Source organism: Artibeus jamaicensis, unplaced genomic scaffold (assembly GCF_021234435.1).
Source record: "Artibeus jamaicensis isolate MK-2021 breed Jamaican fruit bat unplaced genomic scaffold, CSHL_Jam_final contig_755, whole genome shotgun sequence".
NCBI lineage: Eukaryota > Metazoa > Chordata > Mammalia > Chiroptera > Phyllostomidae > Artibeus > Artibeus jamaicensis.
In genome coordinates, this window is record NW_026521950.1 from 2,074,837 (window position 1) to 2,099,466 (window position 24,630).

At 53.2% G+C, this 24,630-nt stretch overlaps 1 protein-coding gene across 1 annotated transcript in view; it reads right to left on the reverse strand.

The window, feature by feature from the left end:
• Nucleotides 1-883: 883 nt before the first annotated feature.
• The window catches only part of NETO2 (neuropilin and tolloid like 2), a 28,008-nt gene continuing 4,261 nt past the window's right edge, over nt 884-24,630 (reverse strand). The window contains exons 2-9 of the mRNA XM_037144774.2: nt 18,917-18,973; nt 16,334-16,474; nt 15,222-15,470; nt 9,893-9,937; nt 9,683-9,810; nt 7,320-7,548; nt 2,394-2,507; nt 884-1,503 (exon numbers count right to left, since the gene is read on the reverse strand). Coding sequence (XP_037000669.1) covers nt 899-1,503; nt 2,394-2,507; nt 7,320-7,548; nt 9,683-9,810; nt 9,893-9,937; nt 15,222-15,470; nt 16,334-16,474; nt 18,917-18,973 — 1,568 coding nt within the window. The 3' untranslated portion in view covers nt 884-898. The remainder of the gene's footprint in view (nt 1,504-2,393; nt 2,508-7,319; nt 7,549-9,682; nt 9,811-9,892; nt 9,938-15,221; nt 15,471-16,333; nt 16,475-18,916; nt 18,974-24,630) is intronic.

Genomic DNA, 24,630 nt, shown 5'->3' on the forward strand with positions numbered 1-24,630 from the left:
TCCATCCCAGAACTGTGGAATTTTGTACGATAACTGAGACAACAGATGGACTTCAAGGCCACAAATCACATCGTATCATCTGCTTCTCACAGAAAATAAAGACTAAGGGTCCAGTAATTAGAAGGGAACAATCTAGAAATTAGTCAGGAAGAAACAGATGGAGGAAGCTCAACGCTGGGTCTTAATTGGGCTCACCATGGTAACGAGCGTATCTGACAAAGTCCAGAACAAATGCCGATGTGGAAACACGGGCAGGGCTTACGCCACATAGTGACGTAAGACAGCGAAATGGTAAAATCTCTGGCTTACACAACCCATGAAATATGAAAGAAAAAATAAAAGGAATGTAGAGGAAAATCTTATCTTTAAACTTATTGTGGGATCAAACTATTGACCGAGCAGAGTCCACCAAGAGCAGGTTCCTGCCTGGGATGGTGCAGCTCAGCGGACTGAGTGCCAACCTTTGAACCAAAGGGTCATGGGTTCCATTCCCAGTCCCGCACATGCCAGGGTTGCAGGATAGGTTCCCCAGTAGGGGGCGCGGGAGACGCAACCACACATTGATGTTTCTCTCTCTCTTTCTTTTATCCTTCCCTTCCCCTAAAAACAAAATGTACTAAAAAAAAAAGAAAAGCAGGTTCCTGTCGCCAGGCCCTTGGATGCCCTTACAGGACACCAAGCAACACAAGGGTAGTTTCTCACCGAGCGGAGCACGTTTCTTGGTTCATTTAACACATGTCCACTGCCTGAGATAATACAAACGTCACCACTGAGGCAGGTGGCTGGGAAGGGAAGTCCTCGCAGCCGTGACAGGCGAGCAGGGCTCTCGGAGGAGCGCACGGGGCGCTCCAGGGGGATCCGCACGTCCGCGGGGGTGCGGGCAGCCTGCCGCCGGAGGCTAAAAATCGATGGAGATGGACGCCTGGGCGGCGTCCTCCCGGCCGCGCACGTAGATCTCGCAGGGGATCTCCTCCATCACGCGGTCGTCCGGCGCCTGCTCCGGGCCCTCGCGCGCCTGCTTGAACGAGTAGCTGCTCTTCTTGAAGGTGCTGTTGAACGTCTGCATGGGCTGGGGCTGCGCGAAGTCATTTCGGAAGGGCAGCTCCACCGCCGCCAGGTTGGTCCTGCTCGCCCTGCCGCCCCCGCCCCCGGCGCCGCCGCCCCCGGGGGCCTGCGCGCCGCAGTGGTGGTCGTGGACGCAGCGCGAGGCGGACGACGTGCGGCGCAGCTGGTGGTAGCCGTCCAGCTCCTCGGCCAGGTCGGCCAGGTCGGCGGCCAGCTCCTTGTCCCGCAGGGAGAAGAGCTCGTAGTGCGGCGGGTCGAACACCTCCTGGAAGCCGGTTTTGTTGAAGGCGCTCTTGCACGCCAGCACCTTCTTCCGGGGCTGCTTCACCTGCACCAGGATGGACACGATGAGAAGGACCAGGACGACCCCCGACGTGACCCCGATGATGGTGCCGTGCGTTCGAGTGATCTGCTCGAAGAGGCCCGCCTGCTTCTTCTCTGCAGGAAGAGAAAGAGAAACGCAGGGAGTTCGCAAGAACGGGAAAGGACGCAGCTCTGGGCTCGGGAGACACAGGAATACAACGTGCAAATCTAACGTAACGTGTGCATGGAGCAAACCCCAGAACGCACGCCCCTGTCCTGTCACGGCAGGCCTTCTGCTCCAGGGCAGCTGTGAGCACCTTCCCGAGTCTGTAGGGACCTCACAGGAGGGCCGGAAGCCCAGACTAACCCCCGCAGGCCTGCTGCCCGGGCCGCTGTTTCAGATCATTACTCGGGAACACTTCGTGTCCAGTCCTTAAGATGGTGGCATCACATTAACTCTTTTCATAGGGAGGTACTTACTGGGCCCTTGACGAGCAAAAGGTAGATAAATTTGAGCCCCGAGATGCTGACTGGGTGACTAGCATGTGGACATTCAACGACTGCTCTCCCCGGGCCCCGATTTCTCCCTGAGGAATACTCCGAGGGTACAGGGACCTCTATGAACTGAAAACAAACCCTTCTTCCCAGGAGCCTGCTTTATATTGTAAAACCGAATCCACCGATCGACTTTTATTAAGTAGTGTTCCCATATAATTTAAATAATAGTAATACTCAAGGCCCCTTTCTAAATAATTCTGAGAATAAGGTGTCTCCACAAGACCAAAGACTAAGAAAATAAGAGCAAGAATATTATGACAAACTTTGGAACAGCTTACAATAAAAAGCAGAGTCTGAGAATAAGTATTTTTCTTTCTTTTTTTTTTAAACCACACCCAGATGCCTATGATCCATTTCGAGGAATATTAATACACAGATCTCCATTTCTGGCACAGCAGCGACCCCGGCACCGGGGTGGACCAGGGCCTGCGCCACTAGCGCCGCCCACTCCGCGCCGGGGGCCTCACCTCTGCAGTGGCTCTCGTCCCACGGGTAGGCGCAGTTCTGCACGCCGTTGCAGACCAGGGAGCTGTTGATGCACATGCTGCTGTGGCAGAAGAAGGCGCTGCCCGTGCAGGGCGCTGTGGGGAGAGAGAGAGCCGCGCTGCCGAGGCCGGGAAGCACGCGGGCGGCGCGCGCACGCCGCCTCACACCGACTGTTGTGGGGTCGCTGTGTTGCCGCGGGGCCTTCCCTGGAGTCCCCTCTGCGCTGTGCACACGGGGAAACTGGGACCAACGATTCTGGGATACTTTATTTACCCTAGCTGCCAAGACCACTGTCATGAGGGCACGGGTGCAGTTCCCACAGGACACAGCCCGGCGCGGTTTTTAAAGCCGTTCAAGGACAACGCTGGTGTGGATGCGGAGGCCTGGGACCCCTTGTGCCGCGCGGGTGGGGCTGTGAGATGGTGCGGCCGCGGCGGAAACGGCCTGGCAGTTCCTCAGAAAGGCACGGCCGTCCCCACGCGCCCCACAACTCCACCTCTGGGCTCCGCCCACAGGAGTGACAGCAGGAGCCGGGACAGCTTCCTGAACCCGCGGCCACGGCCATTCCCAGGAGCCGAGGGTGGGAAGGAGCCCATGTCTGTGGACGGTGGACGGAGAGCTGCCTCGCGGGGCACACACACAGTGGAGTGTGACTCTGACTCGAGTGCAGAGCGACGCGCTGCCGCAGATGAGCCTTGACAGCACCGGGCTGCGTGGAAGAAGCCATATGCAAAAGGATCCACACCCCCTCACCCCACTCCCCCGAGGCAGCCGGAGGACACAGAGGCGAGGCCGTCCGAGAACGGGGTGGGAGGCGGACAGGGAGGGGGCGTTTGATGGGACGGAGGTGCAGTGTGGGCAGAAGAACATGCTGGGGGGGGTGGGAACCAGTGGGCACAGCGTTCGATGCCAGGGACTCGCGCACTTAGAAATGGTGCATCTCAGGTTGCACAGATATTAGCATGACAGCAAAAAACGCTTTGGAATTTCAAGTTAAAAAAATGACGGTATAGGCGGAGGAGGGCAAAGGGGGAAAGTCTGGGATGACTGCAACACAATGACAAGGAGGAAGTAAAGCTGCATGGTCTGTGTACCACGTGCTCTCTTGGTCTGATACGACCCCTTCCTTCCCCTTGTGGGGACCTCCTTCTCCTCTTCCAGGGTCACCCCAAATGCCGTCCTCTCTGTGGAGAGTCCCCCCGGCTCCCCTACATGGTCAGGGGCTCCCGTTCCACTCTAGCCTCCTCTCAGCAGCTTCCTCCTTGTGTGTGTAAACGTGTGTTACACTGGACTGCAACGCGTGTGCTTACCTCGTGAGGGAGTAAATCCTAGATTTCAGCAAAAATCCCGAACATCAAGAGCTGGGACCACTTTCTTCTGCCCCCTACGTGGAGGTGCGGCGGAACTCCCCAAATCAGCGAGCCACTGACTCCCACGAATATGATCAAACAAAAGGTAGTCCCTGCCTAAAAAGTCCTCACTCTCAGAAACCCCGTTTCATCCAGGAGGAAGGGACTGTTGTGCTGTGAGGCTGCAAGTGGAACGACCGAGGGACCGGCGACCAAGAGGGACGGGCCCGTGTGTGAGCAGCACACCGGACCCGGCGTGGCAGGCCACCTGCGGGCCTCGGCTGCCTCTCCAATGAGTGGGTGGACTGCGGGCCACCTCTGGCTCCTGGGCCACCAGCGGGTGAGACTGTGAATGACCCCAATCGGGCTGGCACCGCGGTTCTCAATCTGAGTGCGAGAAAGAGGGTGTAGCGAGTGACCCCTCCAAGGGGGTAACCTGCCCACATCCCTTAGACTGCCCAGGTAAGCTACATCAGCAGGTTCCGTGGAAGCCACTCCCAGGGGGACAGGAGAGCGGAGGAGGGCGGAGGGCGGTATTTCAAGTACAAAACCAGCCAGGGCGCCCTCTTCAGGTGCACCGTGGGATCGTAAAACTATATCACACAGGTGTGCACACTTGACAGGTTTTTTTTTTACTTTTTGATTTAGAGCGAGAGAAGAAAGGAGAAAGGCTGAGACAGAGGGAGAAACTTCGATTTGTTGTCCCGCTTATTTATACACTCATTGGTTGATTCTTGTATGGGTCCTGACCCGGGATTGAACCGGCCACCTTGGTGCACCCGGACGGCGCTAACCCGCTGCGCCACCCGGCCAGGGTAGCATTCTCGGATGTGACGCACAGCCCAGGGCAGCGATTTCCAACCCATGTGCCGCCAGAATCTGCAGAACTGATTATGTAGCAGGGGCCCCGACCTCTTTTCCCGTAGATGGTCCAATAAAAAAAATGAGAACATCCGCTGCAAATGAATCAAAATTGTACCTGCTTTTTTGTCAGATCGGCAAAAATACATTTTCTGGTGTGCCGCAGAATTTAGTGATTAGATTACGTGTGTCACAAGAAGAAAAAGTTGGAAATCGCTGGCTAGAGAACACGGCGATGTTTGGATCCCTTGTTTCTAAAACCGGGGGTTTTCTGGGGTTTTTTTCTTTGTTTGTTTGCTTCTTGTCACACCAGGATGCTACTGGGTGCAGCACAAATAACGCCCCTCTTTTATGACAAAGTCGTAAGCACGTCGTTCCGTAACACAAGATCCCACTCACGCGCACCGCAGGACATCGTAGGTGAAACATTCCGATTGAAACTGTCAGTGGTCACACCCACAGTGTCACCGTCCCTCGCACTCGAGCTGGCCTTCCTGCTGCTCGACCCTGTGTTTGGCGCTCTCTCCGGGTACACACTGAATTCTAACTTCACCGTCTTTTCCAGTTCACAAATGGGACACAGGACAGAGAGGCTATTTTTAAGCCAAGTGGAGGGAGGTTATAAATAGTCTTGGGGCTTCTGGTTTTTTGAGTCAAACCATCATTAGCTCTTCACGTTTACCCACAATGCCATTCTGTGGCTGCATCTGTGTGGCTCTTGTAGCTTCCAAAGTGGCAAAAAAAAAAAAAAAAGAAAGAAAGAAAGAAAGAAAGAAAAGAGAGAGAGACAGGTTTCCTGCTCGGTTTTCCCCACGGATGGAGCAGTGGGTGGAGAGGACCCAGCTTTTACCACGAGGCTCTTTACAGCCGCTCTGCTCGTTCATTAACCCGGTCATCGTGGCGCCGACCTGCCCGATTGTTTCTCCGACGTGTCTGGCAGATTGGTCATCCTAATGGATTAAGCTGTATGGACCTCTGATGGGCAAGCTCAGCTGCCGGCCAGGTGTCCGCTATCCACGTGGCTGCTGGGGACAAGTGCTCGAAGGGACAGGATAGGAGCAAAGCCAGCCTGTCGGGAGCTGCTCCCCACCCCCAGGCCCAGGGTTCCCCGCCGTCCCCTCTCTTCCCTGGGGGCCCGCCTGCGAGAGGAGGGGCAGGCATTTCAGCTCCAGGTTTGATGAGGTGAGACAGGGAGGCAGCTCCGTCCTCTGGTGAAGCCCTCGGGGCACCTGTCAGCCACGTGTCACCAGCAATCGCATTGGGGACTTATTCTGACAAAAATATCTCCTCTGGCTTTCACAGTTCTAGTCCTAGAAACCGTTTTCCTGAAACCACGCCGTTCTTGAAGTGCGAGGCGTGTGTTCCCAAGTCTGGGAGGACACTGAACGCATCCTGGCCGCTGTTCTATTTCGGTCCCCGTAGCCACGCTCTCCTATTTCGGTCTCCGTGGCAGTCTGCCACGGCCGGTCTGAAGCGAGCCTCCCGCGCAGGGCCGGTCCGTTTACGTAAACCTGTCCCGAAACGGGGCTGCCTCCGAGGCTGGGTCCCTAACGGTCACACATCGCAAACAGCTCAGAGAAGAGTGAGAGGCAGTTTCACAACCTGAGTTAATAAGAAGCATGTGAAACGTCGGAAGCTCTCAAATGTGTTTATCAGAAGGAGATCTTCAAACCGGAACTTTCATAAAAATTTATGGAATATTTTGATCCTCCTTTGATATTAACTAAAACACATCAAAGAATTTTTCACGTAAGATTTAAGCTAGTGCAGCGCTGAATCAGTGGAAGGCTGCGGAAGGCGAGGAGGCTGTGGAAGAAAGGCTCGTGGGGGTTGAGGACAGAAGCCATCTCCACACCACGAAAGGGCCACGAGAGGCGGCGTGGTCTCCAGAAGGCCTGGCTGAGACAGTCAGTGCACGAAGGTGGCTGTGGCGAATGGCAGGTCTTCAAAGCAGAGAAGAGCCTTTTGTTGGAAGAAGATGCCAACTCGGTGTTTGGCGATACCTAACTAGACTACCACGTGATTTACCCGGCCAGGCGGCACCCCCACTTCCAGGAGTCCTCCTGAGGATTCTCCTCGGAGAAGATAAACACACATATGCACAGCATTATTCTCTTGTGACTCAGCTTGTAATCACAAAGCGTCGGAAATGACCTTTGTGCCCCACACAGAAGACAGACCAAGTAAGTATGCAGACCGCACACTTCTGCACAGCGAGCGAAAGAAGGGGGACCCCTCGGAACGAGTGTGGAGTGTGTTCCAGGATCCACTGTGGAGTATGCAACAAGCTTCCCGTCATGGAAGAAAAAGGGGGGCGCAAGCAAATATGCATATGTCAGGAAGCTACAGAGAGAAGGGGAGGAGGGGCTGCAGGTGTGGGGTGGGGGGCTGCAGGGGTGGGGAGGGGCGGGGACCGGAGGCGAGAGGGGAGGCGGGGGGAGGCTCTCTTTTCTGCAAAGCCCCCTGCCACTGTCAGAGCCCGATGATGAGGCAGGGTAGCAATTTCTGCATGAACACAGCTGCTCTACCCCCAGCAGTCAATGCTTTAAGAAGAGGGGCCAGGACGCTGTTACTTCCCCACCCTGTGACTTGCGGGCTTTGTCAAAGGAAACGCTCAGTAACAGTATCTGAATGGTAACAGTATCCTGAAACTGACGTCAGGGCGCCGCCGTGGGGAGGAGCTTCGCCGGTACTTACGCTCCACGAAGGAGGTGAAGAGCATGCGGAACCTGCTGAGCCGGCTGCCCTCATCCGCCCACATGCGGATCACGCCGACTCCGGTTTTGAGCGTGACGTCATTGGCCACCGTGCTGCAGAACTTGGCCTTGAGGTTCTCAATGGAACTGCTCCCGTCGTAGACGGCCACGAAGTTCCTCTTGCATTCGTTGGAGTGCTCCATCTGGTAGTCCAGGAACCTCAGGTAAATCTGCGGCGGAGACAAAGACAAGCACGGCCGCTGAAGAGTCACGTGGACCTGAATTCCCCGGTCCTGCCATCTGGTCCACTCGGGAGATCGAACTGCGTTATGGCAGCTGACGGGGAAATGGAGGAGAAGAGGCGGAGCAGAACCAAGCACTCAGGAACCCAAAGTGCGTCTGCAAGGAGAAGAGACTCTCTGCTCTATGAGGCACAACTGCGGCACATGTTTTCCTCTTAAAAGCAATTGCACGGTTATTGACAGATTTGGGAAAAAAAGCATCAGTCTGCTACACCCTCCTCTTCAACCTCCCTCGCCCCCAGAGTGCATTCTGGGTAATTCTCTTGGTCTACCTTTCAGTAACTATACTGTTCATTTGCAGGAGTTCTAGCTGGTTTTTATTTTATTTGTTTACTTAGTTTTTTATAGTTGGTTATTTTCCAAGTGTCCCTGGCCATTGTCCTTGCTCACCCTTTTTAGTCCCTTCCCGGAGGGTGTTTAGTGTCCGGCACACTTCCGGCGTGTTGTGTGTGCTGGCGCCGTGATGGGCTGCCCCCTGGCGTGTGCTCCCCAGCCGGCTGTGAGCCACGCTCAGCGGGACCCTGTGGCCTCCACGGTGAGTTACTCTGTTTTTATTTCTGCCTCGTGCCTCAAAGGTTTTGTGAGCCCAGTTCCATTTGGTTAGTTTCAGGGCTCAGTGACTCCTGGGTTGACCATGGACTGTGAATTCCTATCTCAAACTGTGCATAAAGACAGGGTTTGAGGTGCAAAGGTGTAGGGGAGACCCCAGACTCCATCACCCCGAGACTGAGCCCGGGAAGATGAGCTCGCTTACTATCAACTGGTGTTGGAGGAAGGGGTTTTCCAATCAGACATTCATGGCAGCCACGCACCTTTGCGGGTTCCAGGTTTCCACGAGGGGTGTCAGTCACGGAGGTCACCTGAACCCTGGGCCTTGTTACACCTGTCTCCGTGTGGCTGCAACAGCACCTTCCTGCCCTGGCCGGGTCACCAGTCACTCACGTAGCAGCGAGCATTTGTACCCACGATTGCAGCCGTCAGTTAACTGCTCAAGGTTCTAGGTCTCTCCCTTCATTTCTACGCCATACAAATGACCAATTACGTCTTTTGCAGGGAGCTTATCGATGTTTTGCAACAAATCTGCTACATTTGACCCGATATTTCACAGCGCTTCTCACAGGTGGGTTTCTAGTTTTCTCCTCCATCCTGTCAGCCTGACTGCAAACTGGGTTTTCATAATTTTTCTAGAAGGTGTGCTCCCCCCTTTGCCCTCTTTTCCATTTTTACACATACACATATTAAATATAACTTTAACTCTGCTAACTTCCTAGAAGTATAAATTCAAAGCAAGAAACAGGAGTAGTTAGCAACCCATCTCCATCTGTCAGGTTCTTAGAAACCCCATCCTTCCATGGCCTCAGGGGAAGCTCTGTGGAGAGTAGGGGGGGTGCAGACTAGTGGGGGGGAACTAGTGGGGGGGCACAGACAAGTGGGAGGAGGAGATGAGCGAGAGGAAGAGACCAGCATGGGTGCAGACTAGTGGGGGGCGCAGATGAATGGGGGATGCAGACTGGGGGGTGCAGACAAGTGGGGGGTGAAAACGGGGGGTGGGGAGCAGATGAGCAGGAGGAAGAGACTAGAGGGAGAAGGAGACCAGCACAGGGTGCAGACTAGCAGGGGGTGCAGACAAGCAGAGTGAGGACTCGGAACCCAGACAACCCGCGGGTATGTGGGTTCTGACGCACTCTGGGACCTTTGACAAGACGCCCTAACTTCTTGTGACCCAGTATTTCTTCTCCTCACAAAACGCTTTAAATGCATCCCTGACCACCCGGACCCACACTTGCACCCTTCAATCAGGAATCCACACGCTTTTAAGACCTTAAAACCCTTAAAATAAGAACCTTAGTGCAACGGTGATACTTCTGAAGGTTACACTGTGGCTTATCTCACGGTAACAATGCTGAGATCTTAGAGGTACCTAATGGTGGGACAAAAGTACATTTTAACAAGTTGGAAGGCAGCTCACAGAGTCAGTAAGTGTCGGCATAAAGCACAATAAGCACGTCATGCAAGTCTCGCCCCCCGTCCCTCTCGGAAGGGACCCGACACGCGGCCGCACCTTGGCTCTCGGGGTGGCCCGGATGGTCCAGATGCAGTCCACCGCCTGGCCGGGCTTCGTCCTGTCGTCCTGCTCCACCTGGCTGGAGCGCACTATCCCGTCAGCCCCCGAGAGCTCGAACTGGCAGTCTGGAAGGGACAGGCGCACACAGTCAAGGGGGGAGAAGACCGGCTGAAAACGGAGTGAGGAGAAAGAGGTAATATACTAGACCTGGGATGGGGTTTAAAATACCTCCTAGGTACGTAAAGTCTGGATCTGGAACAGAAAAGAGCAGAAGGTCATTGGCATTTGGAGACACGGCTCGAGGTCTTACGTTGTAGCTAATGGTGGGTGCGGTAACTGTGCAAGGAAGAACTTTCTGCTCATAGACCAGAGAGCAATTTATGAGCAACTTCAGACACTCACTGATAGGATGAATGTTTTTCTAAAGATGTTATTTATTTATTTTTAGAGACGGGAAGGGAGAGAGAGAGAGAGAGAGAAGGAGAAACCCTGATTGGTCGCCTCTTGAATCCGACCCGGCTGGGGACCAAACCTGCAACCCAGGCATGTGCCCTGACCGGGAATCAAACCGGTGACCTTTTGCTTCATGGAACGATGCTGCAACCAACTGAGCCACACCGGCCGGGGCAGAATCAATGTTTTTTAAGTGATAATGTATAAAAATATTGCGATCCCATCCTGAATTAATAACTTATTTTTGCTTCCTGAACACCCCCTACTCCGTCAGTGGCAGGGACAGCCACAGGCAGATGAACAGTGTGGTCCCTGCAATACGACGGAGCATCGTCATTCAGCCTTAAAAAGATGAAATCCTAGCATGTGCCTCAATGTGCACAAACCTTGACACACCGCTTGGCGACGTAAACCAGACGCTGAAGGACAGACACTGTACGACTGTCCTCATTCTGAAATACCCGGACTGGTCCCATTCAGAGATGACGAGTCCCAGGGGCTCGGGGCTGGGGGCTGGGGACGAATACTTCATGGGGACAGAATTCCAGCTTGGGGTGACCAAAACGTTCTGCACACGAGTCCCGCAGCCATGATGGTCACCCGACACTGTGAATGTACTCCATGCCAGTGACTCGTATGCTCACGAAGGGCGAAAAATGATACAGTTTATGTTCTGTTCCCTCACTAACGGCAGGGGAGGAAAGGCGACCAGGTGGTATTACAGGATATTCTGCCCTGTGAAGCAGTTCATAGGAGACTGAGAACACCGCTATGTGTTCAAATGACTGATTTAATTGTCAGAGTTTGGTGTTATTTTCAATCCTCACCTGCTGATACATTTATTGATTTTAGGGAGAAAGGGAGAGAGAGAAACACCAATTGGTTGCCTCCCGTACGTGCCCCCACTGGGGACTGGACCCGCAGTCTTTCCCTGCATGGGATGGTGACCCTCCAACCAACGGAGCCGTGTCAGCCAGGGCGTCACTGTGATTTTTAGGAACTAAATCCAATCGACAAGTAGGTGACACGTGAGTGTCAAAGACCCATGTCATGAAATCTCGCATTTGAATCAGATCTTTGCAAATACACACCAAAAACAATGCCCTTCATTATTTGAGTAATGTTTTAAAATATTAAACAAAACCAGGCAACTTTATATGTAAAGACTCTTACTTCGAAGAGAAGGAGCTCTCTCCCTCCACGGGCTGTAGGTATGTATCACCAGAGCAACCTTCTGCAACTTGCGGTTAAAATAGAACCAAATTAGAATAAAGTGCTCAGGACTTCTAGACTGCATTACCTTACATTTGCATTTCACAGTGTTTCAGGGTCTGACATACATCATGTTTAATATCACGCTAATGAGAGCAATGCCAGGAGGATTAGGTAATGTTCCAGTTTACAAATGAGCATGAAACAGAATCAGAGAGAGCAGGGTTTTCTCAGGTCAAATTAACGGCGAAGCCGGGGCCCCGTTCCAAATTCTTTACACAGCTTTTGTCCCTCTGCCACGTGGGTGAGGATTCCATCGTTTTACCGCTGAGAGAAAAAAACACCATGTCACAATAAACAGGCAACGCGTAACTAGCTAAATTATGGCTGTCTAGTTAAAATCGTATTTATAAGATATATTTTGTCTAGGAACTGGTAAGTCTGGGAGAAGCCTACTAACAACGAGAAATTATTTAAAAAATAAATTCCTACGCTGCCAGTGATGTCTGTTGAGACAGGGCTTCTTACACATTGCCACCTCCTGGCGAGGCCTGTCCAGAAGGTGACCAGCCATGGACTATGAAACATAGAGACATTTAGTGAAGAAGGTACTGGATACAAGAAGCATTGTACGTTGGACGATGACGCCTCAGTCCCCTTCCAAGGAGGCACCTTGGGACCTCACGGTTTTCCCAGTGAGCATCAGCTGCCCCGTCATATTTTCCTGAAACCCACCCACAGTCTGAGATCCCTTCCCTTTCAAAGGCGATTTTAGTTCTGGGAAAAGCCAGAAGTCCAGGGCGCCAAATCTGGGCTGAGGGGGGCTCAGTCACCAGAGCGATTTGATGTTTCACCAAAAAACTCTGCACCAGACATGACGCATGAGCAGGCGCATTGTCGTGATGAAGCTGCCAATCACCAGGTGCCCACAGATGACGCAGCCTCTGAATCATCCGAACAGTTTCCGCAGAGGAGTGTTCAGGCTCAGTACAGAATCTGACACAGATTTGTTGTTCTATACCACAGGTGGCAAACACAAGGCCCGTGGCCCCAATCGGCCCTCCACCTGGTTTTATCTGGCCTGGCACCTTGTTTCTACCTGGTGGCAGCGCTGAGCTCTCGCTTACCTGTTAAGGAGCAGTTACATTTACTGAAATCACATTCAGCCCTTTGCAGGCAACTGCGAGGCTGACATGGCCCCGGTGCCAATGAGTCTGGAACTCCTGTTCCACACACTCAGTCATTTTGAATGTGGCGGCCACAAAGTGCACCTGCTCACTCAACAGGTGTCTACCGCCCCCACTGACCAGCGCAACGCAGTCGCCTTGTTCACACACACACATCCCAGTCCCCTCTCCTTGGCTGCCAGGTGACATCGATGCTGTGCGAACCGCTGTCGTTATACTAACGACATGGCTGGACTGTCTCTGGATAGATCTCATCCGTATGCGACCGGGCTAACTCTGGAAGTTTTAACGCAGTGAGGACACTGAGAACGCCTGCCTACCTGGGAGAAATTCTGATGTTCGCCAGAGGGCCTGCACCACTTTTATTCCAATGCTGTTGAAAACTTAAATTTCTCTTTGGCGTCTGTCTGCAGAAGAGCTGGGGTGTCTTGGGCCCCTTCCGCTGGGCGGGGTTCACTGAGTCCGGGAACGGCCTCTGAGAGATGTCCTCCCAGTGAAGCCCCAACTTCCCTCCTACTGTTTTCAGTGTGGAATGAAATAACCCCGGGAAAGGATAAGCAGCATTAGCAAGAATCAAGCACCCAGTTGCACACAATAAACTATGTATTAAAATTGGTTTTTCCAGCTGGTGTGGCTCAGTTGGTTGGAACGTCATCCTGTAAACCGAACAGCTGTGGGTTCGATTCCCAGTCAGGGCATATACCTGGGTTGTGGGTTTGGTCCCCAGTTGGGGCGCATGTGAGAGGCACGCAATCGATGTTTCTCTCTCACATTTGATTTTTCTCACCCTCCCTCCCTCCCCCTCACTCTAAAATCAATAAGCACATCTTTGTCCTCAAGTGAGGATGAAAGGGAGGGAGGGAGGGAGGGAGGGAGGAAGTCTTAAAATATCTGCCATATGCTAAGCGTGCTAATTGCTAAAATAGGTTCTGTGGTGTCATTAAAGATTCCGAGGCAGTTCAGACCGGCGGTGCCTTCACTTTGGCAGGTTTGTGCGTGGAGGTCCTACCTGCATTTTTCAATGAAGTTCTTCAAGGCGCCTGACTGGTTTTTAAACATCTGTCTTTACTGTAGTGTATATATATATATATTTATAGCCCTTTAACCGCGTTGAAGAGCGCAGGTCAGTGGAATCAAGGGCACTCACCACGGGTGAGTGACACCCATCCACTCACCCATAAGTTAAAGGTGTTTTTAATGTGACCCAGCGATTGTGTCCCTTGGTTAGAACTTGCCCACGCCAACCCCAATGCGGGTGTTCGTAGCATGCTTCTTCATAATCGTTACGACTTAGAAGCAACCGAGAGGTCCTACAGCGAAGGATAAGCACACTGGCCCACCCAGCCGATGGGACATCCTTCGGTGTTAAAAACAAATGCGTTTCAGGCCACGAGAACATGCGCAGGAACCGTGAACGCATGTTACTAAGTGAGACAGGGCCACACACACACCCTGTGCGACTCCGGCTCCACAGCCTTTGGGAAGGACAGTGAAAAATCAGCGGTTGCCTGGGCCGGAGGGATGAGGAGGCGAGCATGGGGGATTTGCGGGGCGGTGAAGCCCCTCCGTGGGCTAGTGGAACCCCCCAGGACACCCACGGCCTAGAGTGGTCCCTAGGGCGTGTGTCAGTGCCGCTCACTGACCATCACTCATGGGCCACCTGGTGCTGCTTTGGGTGGGTGTGTGTGTGTGTGTGTGTGTGTGTTAGAGGGTGACTCTGTGTTTTCTGCTCAGTTTTGCTGCGAACCTAAAACTCAGTAACATCCCACTATGTGGGTGGCCCATGGTTTATCTTCTCCGGCGGGACATCTGGGTCGCTTCCAAGTTTTAACAACGACAGTGAAACCGCCATGAACATCCACATGCAGGTTTGGTGTGGAGAAGCTATCAGACAAAGTCTACTGGGTACATTTTAATTTTCGAAAATATTAGACTCTTGGTGTTGAGCATCTAAGTAATAAAGTAACACTTAAAATTCCCATAATACATTTAAGTTGAGGAGAAAAATTGAGTATGCTGTTCAGGCAAATACAAAATAAGGCCCTGGCTGGTGTAGCTCAGTGGATTGAGCACGGGCCTGTGAACCAAAGGACTGCAGTTCAATTCCCAGTCAGGGCACATGGCTGGGTAGCAGGCCAGTTCCCAGCAGGGGACGCATGAGAGGCAACCATACATTCATATGTGTCTCCGTCTCTCCTTCTCTTCCCCTCTAAAGATAAATAACTAAAATCTAAAACAAACAAAACAAAAACCCCACAGGTAACAGACTCCTACGCACACAAAACACAACATCCGGAGGTAGGAAAACAACCCGCCCTACTGCTAGCACCGGTGTTTCTGCATAAAGGGTTACAATGTGGACATTTTCTTTTCATTCAGATGTTTTCATTTCTTTCAGTTAACAAATTTATTGCATGAAAGCCTAGATAAAAGCAGAAGGATTGCGCACGGGTTACACTATGTTACTTTGTCTCCTTGCTACAGCGATAATGGGTTACACTATGTTACTTTGTGTCCTCGCTCCAGCAATAACGTGTCTTTGTGTCTCCATTGGGGATTCCCGTGCTTTCTTCACAGTGCACAAGGCTTCTCCGTTCAAGTGTTAACGACTAAATTCCCCCTTCTCCAGCCCTAGGGTGGGAAGTGCAGAGGGGGCTACTCAGCGAGCAGAACGGTCTTCTCACCTGGAATAAAGGAGTATTTTGCTCGAAATCCCATGCCTTCAAGCTCTTCGTCGGAACTGAACTTGACCCACATGAACCTCCCGGTCGACCTGATCAGCGGAGGGCTTCTCACGCCGCAGAACCGGTCAATGAGTGGGGAGAAGCCGAAGGGCCCATCTCGGACCTCCAGGTGGTCAAACCGACATTCGAAGGACGGCTCTATGTAGAAGTGCTCGTCGAAGGTCAACTCTATTCTCTGGCGCGGAGCAGCTGGAAGACAGGGGTAAGCAAGTCAGGGCAATGCGCACAGGAAAAAGGATCAAGGTCAAAGCCACAGGGCTGTTGCTTTGACTGCTTCCTAGCCAAGCATTAATGTGTAACAAGGATGTTACATATTAAATTCATAGTCAGTGTTTATTTTACATGAATAATAATGGCATCTTATGGAACTATAGTAATCTTTCCCTTTGGCCTATGCTATTTATGAAACGAGTGAACATATTCAAATGATTAAAATTATAGTCCAGCCCTGGCTGGTATGGCTCAGTGGATTGAGTGCTGGCCTGTGAACCACAGGGTTGCTGGTTCAGTTCCCAGGCAGGGCACATGCCTGGGCTGCAGGCCAGGTCCCGGGTGGGGGGCGCATGGCAGGCAACCACACACTGACGTTTCTCTCCCTCTCTTTCTCCCTCCCTTTCCTCTCTAAGATTAAATAAATAAAATCTTGAAAAAAATTACTGTCCAAAAGCTAATGCTTGGTTCATGAGGTACGATGCACCACAATGCACAGAGAGACAGAGGAAATGAAAGGAACTAATGTAACTATGGGCATGAATTTGCATAAAAGCCTAATAAGAGATGCCAGTTAATTTGAGTTTCTTATCAGAGAGACTTCTCATATACACTGATACATCTAGATACATTATATCTCAAGAGATTCAAAACTCCTACATTACTTCAACTATAATCTTGTTAATGTGTTCAGTATTCAGGAATATTTATAATTACTAGAGTTCAATTCAAATGCATGTTCAATTTTGTTCAAATTGGTTTAAATGGGTCGTTTTATCAGCGTGTTCGGTCTTACAATGAAGTAAAAGTCCCTGAATAAAAGACAGAAGTTGGCCACACACCTTCCAGAACGTAGACGCACTCCTTGTTCGGCGGGTAGGAGTCAGGGTAACTGGGGGACGCGAAATGCCCTCCGTTGCTGGTTCGAACCCAGATGCCACACTGCGTGGTGGGAATGTGCCTGATTCCGATGTTCTGTCCATCTTAGAGAAACGGCAGGTTAGAGAACCACAGCACGAGAGGGTGCACTCCTCCCTGAACCCCAGAGCTTCCAGAACGCCCGCCCACCCTGTTACACACACACACACACACACACACACACACCCCTCGCAGGGGCCCCCCCAGAAGAGACAGGCGCGAGCCCGGGCAGCCTCCGCGTGGAGACCCCCGGGAGGGAAGTCCTCGGACCCCACAAGGGCCCAGCCACGTGGGAGGAGCCGATACGTCTGAGAAACGATAAAACTCAGGACCGACATGAAATTAAAAGGATCCCAGGAGTTCAGTTTAATACAAGGTCAAGTGGGATTCGAAGCTTCCAAGGGGGTTTACAGACTAGACTGGATCTGTGCATTTAGCTCCGCTCCTTCCCCAAAGTCGGCTCAGACAACGATTAAAGTTCTTCTCTAAGGGCATAAGCCTCGAAGTCACAGTCAGTGGTGACAAGCAGCAGCAGCCCCCAGTCCAGGTGTCCGGGCGGGGGCGGGGCCGAGAGGAAGGGGGGAGGGTCGGAGAGGAAGGGGGGAGAGGCAGAGAAGGGGGCTTTCTGAGAACTCCGCTCGGTTGCAGTCCATTTGGACTCAGTCTGAGTTCTAACACCCTCCCCCAACCACCGACACTTGCAGCGCTTTCCCAGCATCAGAAACGAGAGGATGTCTTGGGAGGGGACAAAAGAGGGTGACTGGGTGAGAACACACCGGCGTGACCGAGGGTGGCGACAGCCTTGGACAGGGCGGTGAGGTCGCTGCTGTCACACTGACCGATGCCCCTGCCTCCCCCACGTCCCTGCAGAGGCTCCACGCAGGGGACGGGGGGGCTCCGCTCTGGGGGCTCCTTGAGCCCAAAGGAGAAGATCCAGAGGCACAGAGGAAGGGGCGGGGCCCCGATGGCACGTCACTGGCCAGTCTGCAGTGAGCAGCCCCCAACTGCTCTTGCAGACAGTGGCTGGGGGTGGGGAGAGATGCTGTTCCTCGTACTAATGCATCATCGGGTGATTCCTGTACGTGTCCTGACTGGGGCTCAAACCCACAACCTTGGCGTATCGGGATGATGCTCTAACCAACTGAGCCACCCGGCCAGGGCAGGCGGTGGTGGATGTTAGTGCTTCTCTTGTACATATGGGCAGACAGTCAAAGGCCACGCGACATTTGAGTAAAGCCTCTAATAGGAAAAACAGACAATAAACAAACAAACAAAAAAGCAACACCAAGGAAATGAAGGTTATGTAAAAAAACATTGCAACAACAAAAACACAGTGACAGCCACACTGCACAGAACTATATGCTCCCATGGCCTCAGACAAAAGGACAGCGTGCCCCCAGAACAAGAGCGAGGACACAGGGAACCTAGAGAGAAGGGACGGAAGCACCAGCGGGGAGGTGAGCGCAGAGGTCCGCCCGCCGGGGCCCTGGCCCCGCCCACTCCTGTGATTACAGGTGATATTTTCCTGGACCAGGTCCACGTCCACTCTGGTGCCTACTGTCCGCAGCTCTCACACCACGACAGCAGAGGAAAGGGAAAGAAGAGGGAGGGAAACGTTTCCTGCCTGGAAAGACGACCTTTTCACGTTGAAAATGCTCGCTGAGCGTCCTGGGGTAAGTCCCGAGCTCTGATGGAACCGAAATGAGGGCATGGTGGGGGGGGACAGGGTGCAGGTTGGAAAGGGCTGCGTGCCCAGGGAGGGGCGTGGGGAGGGGCCAGAGAGCTCTGTTCTCATCTTCCACCTCGTGGGAAGTCATTCCCTTTAGCTTCTCCTGAAGTGAGGAAGTAGCAGCAGGAAGAACCTCGTTTAGCAACAGGCGGGAGACACCAGGAGTCAGCCCCAACGGTGGCCGGCCTCGGGGAAAGGTCGTGGATGAGGGTGGGGCGGGGCACCACGTCTTCCTGGCTAACCATTCAGAACGCTCAAATTCCTGTCCCGTGCATGCATGACTTTGACCAAGATGAAAAGCTAAATCAGATTATACAAGAAATCACTCAGCTCTCACATGACAATCTGGCTCAGAAACCACACTCATTAATCCTCTTCTATAAATGAGGGGACAATGTGACCGGGCCCACGGGGCTTTGAGTAAGACACCGGTGGACATGCATCACCTGCCTGTGCGGGAACATGGGTCTTCGCTTTTGCTCAGTGATAAAGCCCCAACCCCATGTGGCTTTCGGACAAAATCTGTGGTGTCCTCGGGGCTCCCAGTGATGCTGATTTGGGAGGCTTCTCAGGGCGGACTTCACCTTTGACAATGCACTTGAGGGAACTGCTGTTGAACTCAGCTAAGTGGGGGCGGACAGCTGGACAGCTGGACAGAGAGCCTCAGGCCATTGGACCCCCCAGCGGAGGATGGAACCAGCCCCCCAAAGCCACAGTCCTTTCAGACAAGCCACCCCCACCATCCTGAACGTGCCCGTGGTCCCCACCAGCGCCATACCTTGCGTCTTCTGGGCCACGGCGATCCCTTCCACCACCAGCACCGTGACCAGCAACACTGGGGGAACAGCAGAGAGACACCGTTACAGAACTGAACCTACGATGCATCCGACGTGGTTTGTAAGGAGAATCAGATGGCAAAACAAGGGGAGCTAAACCCGCTGTTTCCTACTAACATTCCACTTTCAAGGTTTCTAAGGGTTCGACAATGTGTGCCGATTACCTACTCTTCAGACAACCCGAGAAAAAACACGCCGGGTACGGCACTGACTTGTACCAGCCCTGAGCACACAGGCCATGCGGAGCGTTTTTCAGTTTGCGACGGGTTAAAAGAATGCACACTTTTTTTACGACTAGTTTGCTGACCCCGATTATTCTCCCATGTGCTCTCTCCTGCATCCCGGAGAGTCTGGCAAGCACCACGGCCAGGCCCTGCCACACGGTGTGCCAGGAAACCTTCCCTGAGACGGCCTGACTGTCAGGAGCACGCGTAATGAGAACAGAAGTAAGGGGGCAGCAGACTCCTAGAAATGCAGCCGGCACCTTCCAGCTCCGCCCCGCGAGGCTGGGTCCCATGTCACAAAGGCGAGAGAATGTAGAAAACGAAGCTCTTTCCCCCCCACCAGGGCTGAGCATTTCTGAGACCCAGTCAACAACATGATGAATTTTGTGTGCTTTGAAGGTGCTTTTAAATATCTTATTTTTATGAACGGCGCCCTGGTATCTTTCACAATCCGTCTGAGTGGAAACCCCGCTACCAACCAGTCCTGCCTTGAAGTCAGGGGCGGACTGGAGGTGTCCTGATTCGTTCCGTCGAGAAGCACCTGCAGAGAGCAGGTCCCGGAATGCACAACATGGGGACGGAGCCCAGCACAAGAGTCAAGAGGGTGGACCGCAGGGGTCAGGCGGGACTAGGCTGGGGTTCAGGTTTTGCTGCACCCCAACTGTGGGGCCCGTGAGCCCAGTTTTCTTTTTCTTTTCTTTTTTTAAATTTATTTTTAGAGAGAGGGGAAGGGAAGGAGAAAGTGTGGGAGAGAAACATCAATGTGTGGTTGCCTCTCATGCGTCCCGCACTGGGGACCTGGCCTGCAACCCAGGCGTGTGCCCTGACTGGGAATGGAACGAGTGACTCTTTGCTTCACAGGCCAGTGCTCAATCCACTGAGCCACACCAGCCAGGGCCCAGTTCTCTTATATGCAAAAACACCAGGTGGGGAGTTGCCCTAACAGCACGGACTCTGTAAGGTGCTTGTGAAGGTGAAGAGGATGACGCACGCAGCACTTTTTGTGGGCAAGGCGTGCTGCCGAAAGACAAGAGGCATCGGGACCAGCGCCCTCCCTAGGGAGCCAGGCCACCGCCCTCAGAGACTGGGCCCAGTGCGAGGGGAAGACCGAAGGGGGGGGGGCCTGTTTGTCCCGCCGCGACTGCAGACGAACAGGGCAAGGACAATGCAGAAAGAGACGGTATGACCTGGTTGGACCTCCCGGGACGTGGGTCTGGGAGAGGGAGAAACAGCTTGGACCGGTGCAGAGGCGTGGACACTTGGGGGAGCGAGTGGGGGAGGCAGCTGGTGGGGGTCGGAGGACAGCCGGTGCAGGGACGTCGGGTGCCGCGCTGAAGTGATCGGACTCCTGACCTTCACGAGCAGCTGCGGTGGGTCTGTGACCCAGAGCGACATCAGACCGGTAATCTGGACAGTGGGGTGGAGTCCGAGAGGGTAAGGAGACGAGAGGAGGTCATGCAGGACGCCCAGGTGACAAGGTCTGGGGGCGGAGTGGTGGTGGCGGACACAGCGAGTTCGTAACACCATTCGGATGCAGAGTCTGATGAAGTCGGTGCAGGACAGGAGGGGAGGGGTGCAGTAGCTGGCCAAGTCACTGGGGGTGGCCCACCACCACACACTCCACGGCGGGCCCCAAGTGTCTGCCCCCAAAGTCACCAGCAGGCACAAACAGTCCTCGCCAGTTAGCTGTTTATACCTTATAATCCAATCCCTTGTCCTCTTCATCTTTGGTCTCCTGAATCCTGGCCGACCTTTGTCCCCTCTTAGCGACTTCAAGGTCCCCTGCCCTCCTCTGGTTGCCAGCGGCGTCGAAGATCTCGTGTTACAAGTAACAACCCTGCCTCCAAACTCTTCACCGCTTTGTGCTGGGTCAGAGTTAGAGGAATGGGATCTTGAAATATGTGCAAACTTAAAAACAGGAGACTGGTGATGGAGAAGGAAACCAGGGTCACCTCAGACCTCTGACAACCCATTTGTATCAGTTTATCTGGTCGGAGGACGCTGGTTGCCAGGGCCCACCATTCAGACGACAGGAAACTGGTGGGATCTGAGTCCTCAGCATCCCCTTTACCCCGGAGTCGCAGGCTCAGCAACTGACCGGTCCCCGTATTTATAATTCACAGGGTGTCAGCAAGTAACGCAAAGCCGGGCAGCCAGGGCGAGGAAGCAATGGACACGCTGAAGACCGGGAGAAAAACAGCAAAACCACAGCAGGAAGATGAACCGTGGCAGGAAAATCGTATTCCGTGACGACCAGTGAAATTTTGGTCGTGTGAAATGTCCGGTTTATGAAATCTGCACGGAACGCGCAAGGAAGGCAGGACGGTCATCATAAACCTAACACTGCAAGGCCAAAGACACCTGCGTTTCTCTCCTACTTTCTGCAGAGGGACGCTCATAATTTTTTCTCCTCAAGTTTACAAAAACCATTCGCAGCTGACCCACCGGCGCCGGGCCAGTCAGCACGAAAATGATGCGCAAGGACCGGGCCAATGGGCACAGCCCTGACGGACAGAGCTGTGCCAACCAGTCATTCCAGCTCCTCACCCTAACAAACCGTTCCCTCCCGGCCGCGTGGCAGGACCCCTGCAAGCCCCTCGTTCTAGTCGGGCAGACATATTCAAACAAACTCCCCGAATGCCAGACACGGGGATGAGTCGGTATGAGAGGCGCCGGCGTGGTGCCGGGCTCTGCCCCGGCCCGCCCGCGGGCCACCCTCTCCAGAGGGCCCAGGACCCTCTGGGAACCGAGCTCTCCGCGGCTCTCAAGTCGCCGCGCATCGCATTACTGCGGGACGGGGCTACAGAAACTCGGATGGGGGCTTCCAGAGAGCATGACCTGGGGGTGGGGTGGGGCGGGTGGGAGAACTGGCTTTGGAACCAGCACCCGTGTGACGCCGACGCTGTGGCCCTGGGGTCACACCCTGAAGACCACGGCTCAGGGCCAGGACTGTGTCCTGAAGGACACAGAAGGAGGCCGCCCCTCCCCCAAGGAAACCCTGCTTCCCCAAGAAACGCCTTCCGGTGAGTTTCATCTGACGGCAGCGAGACCCCCCCTCCCGCCCCCCACTACTCAGCTGCCCCCTCGCCTGGGCTCGCTTCTTCCACTGACCGCACACCTAGGGGATGTCAGCACAAGGAAAAACGACAGCGGCCACTCCTCCTTCCTTTAAAAATACTTGCCCGGGCCCTGGCCGCGTGGCTCAGCCGGCTGGAGCGCCACCCAGTAAACTGAAAGGTTGCGGGTTGGATTCCCCGTCAGGGCACATGCCTGGGTTGCGGGTTCAGACCCCAGAGGGGGCACGAGAGAGGCCACCATCAATCTTTCTCACATTTGATGTTGTCTCTCAAAACAATGAAAAAATATCCTTGGGTGAGGATACACGTAAAAACAAACAAACAAACAAACAAACAAACAAACAAACAAACACACTAGCCCAGAGTCTACAACGGATTGCAACATAAACAATTCTGACTAAATGCAAACAAGGCCACTTCCCCAAAGTGGCACACAGACCTGACCTGCCAGCCAGGTCCCCCGGCCACATCTCATCCCACCAGGACCGTGGGAAGGCGCAGCCTGTATTCAGGACGGCTGTGCTCGGCGGAAACTCAGGGAACTGCTGGAGGGTCAAACGGAGACAGGGAGGCGGCTGTTTCTGCCCCAGACACGGAGCCCGTCCTGCTCCCTCTTCCCAGGAGCCAGGGAGCCTTTCAAAACAGCAGTCAGATCCATGGCTGCCTTTCCCAAGTCGCCCGCCGAGTCCCCTGACACAGAATAAATCCAGACCCCACCCCCCGGCTGCGCAGGCCCTGCGGGATCTGGGACCCGACTGCCCCGGCCCGACCCACGGCCGCCTATGGCCTCCCGGTGTCTCTCCCCATTTCTCCCGCAGACCGAGCCCACTCCCGCCTCAGGGATTAGCCTGCCTTCCGCCAAAATCTCCGCACAGTGGGCTCCCTTCCTGCCGTTCGGGACTTGGGGGACCTGCCTGACTTCTAAAGAAGCTATGTGTTTCCGCTCCATCCTGTTTATTATACAAGTGATTATTTATTCTGATCACTTAGACTAGCTGCATTTTCTTGTTGCTTCTCTGTCTCTTCCTACCAGAGAGAGGGCCTGGAGAGTCTGATTCACTGATGCCCTTCCAGAGACCAGAAGGTTGCCCGCCCCCCAACAGCCCTCAGTAAATACTGGACAAAGACAGGAGGGGCCCAAGTGTGACCCTGGGTGCGCCTTCGCTGTGCCCACGCCACACGGAGCAGGGAGGCCACCGCGCCCAGGCCCACGGGCAAACCTCTCGATGACAACCGCCGCCCAGATGAACCAGCTGCTTTCTATTTGAGCATAAACCAGGGGGCAGGAAAAGACTGGCTTATTTTTCTTTCCCGCTACTCAGCCATGCGCTCCTCTCACTTTTCTCAAGCTGTTAGTAACTGACCGGGCTGGTGTCAAGCACCTAAGTGGTGAACATACAGTTTGTAAAATCAATCAGGAGATGCAGAATGTAGCAACTGGCCGACTGGTCCCCCGGCTCCTTGCTATTCTCAGTCATGAAAGCAGGGCAGAGTTAGTTCCGTCCGAGTCCACGGCGCATCTCGGGTCGTGGCAACTTGCTTTGACCAGGGCGCCTGTCAGCTCTTTGACTAGGAAGATGTGAACCATCAGAAAGGGAAACTAAGAAAACAATCTCACTGGCAATGCAGTGGTGAAAAAAATCCCTGGGAATAAATGTAACCACGGATGTAAAAGACCTGGACTCAGAAAATCATAAGACGCTGAAGAAATAAGTTCAACATACACGTAAGTGGAAGCATATATTGTTTTCATGGGTAGGGAAAATTAACATCACGAAAATGTCCATATTACCCAAAGCCATCTATAGATTCGGGGCAATTCCTATCAAGATACCAATGGCGTAATTCACAGAACTAGAACAAATATTTCAAAAATTTATATGGAACCATGAAAGGCCCAGAACAGCCACAGAAATCTGGGGAAAGAAGAACACAGTTGGAGGAACCATGCTACTTGATAATCTAACTACACTGCAAGGCTATAGTAATCAAAACAGCATGGTACCGGCATAAAAACAGACATATAGATCAAGGGACTAGAATAGACAATCTAGAAATACACCGACACCTTATTTCAATTGCTATTTGACAAAGGAGGCAAACATACATAATGGGGTGAAGATAAGTCTATTCTATAAACGGTGTTGGGAAAATTGGACAGATACATGCAAAAAAAAAAAAAAAGAAACCAGACCAACCTTTGTACACTATAATCCAGAATAAACTCAAAATGAGTTGAAGGATTAAGTGTGAAAACTCCAGATTGTACGAATCCTAGAGAAAAACACAGGCAACACAGTCTCGGACACTTCTCGTGGCAATATTTTTTTCTGATGGATCTTCTTGGGCAAGGGA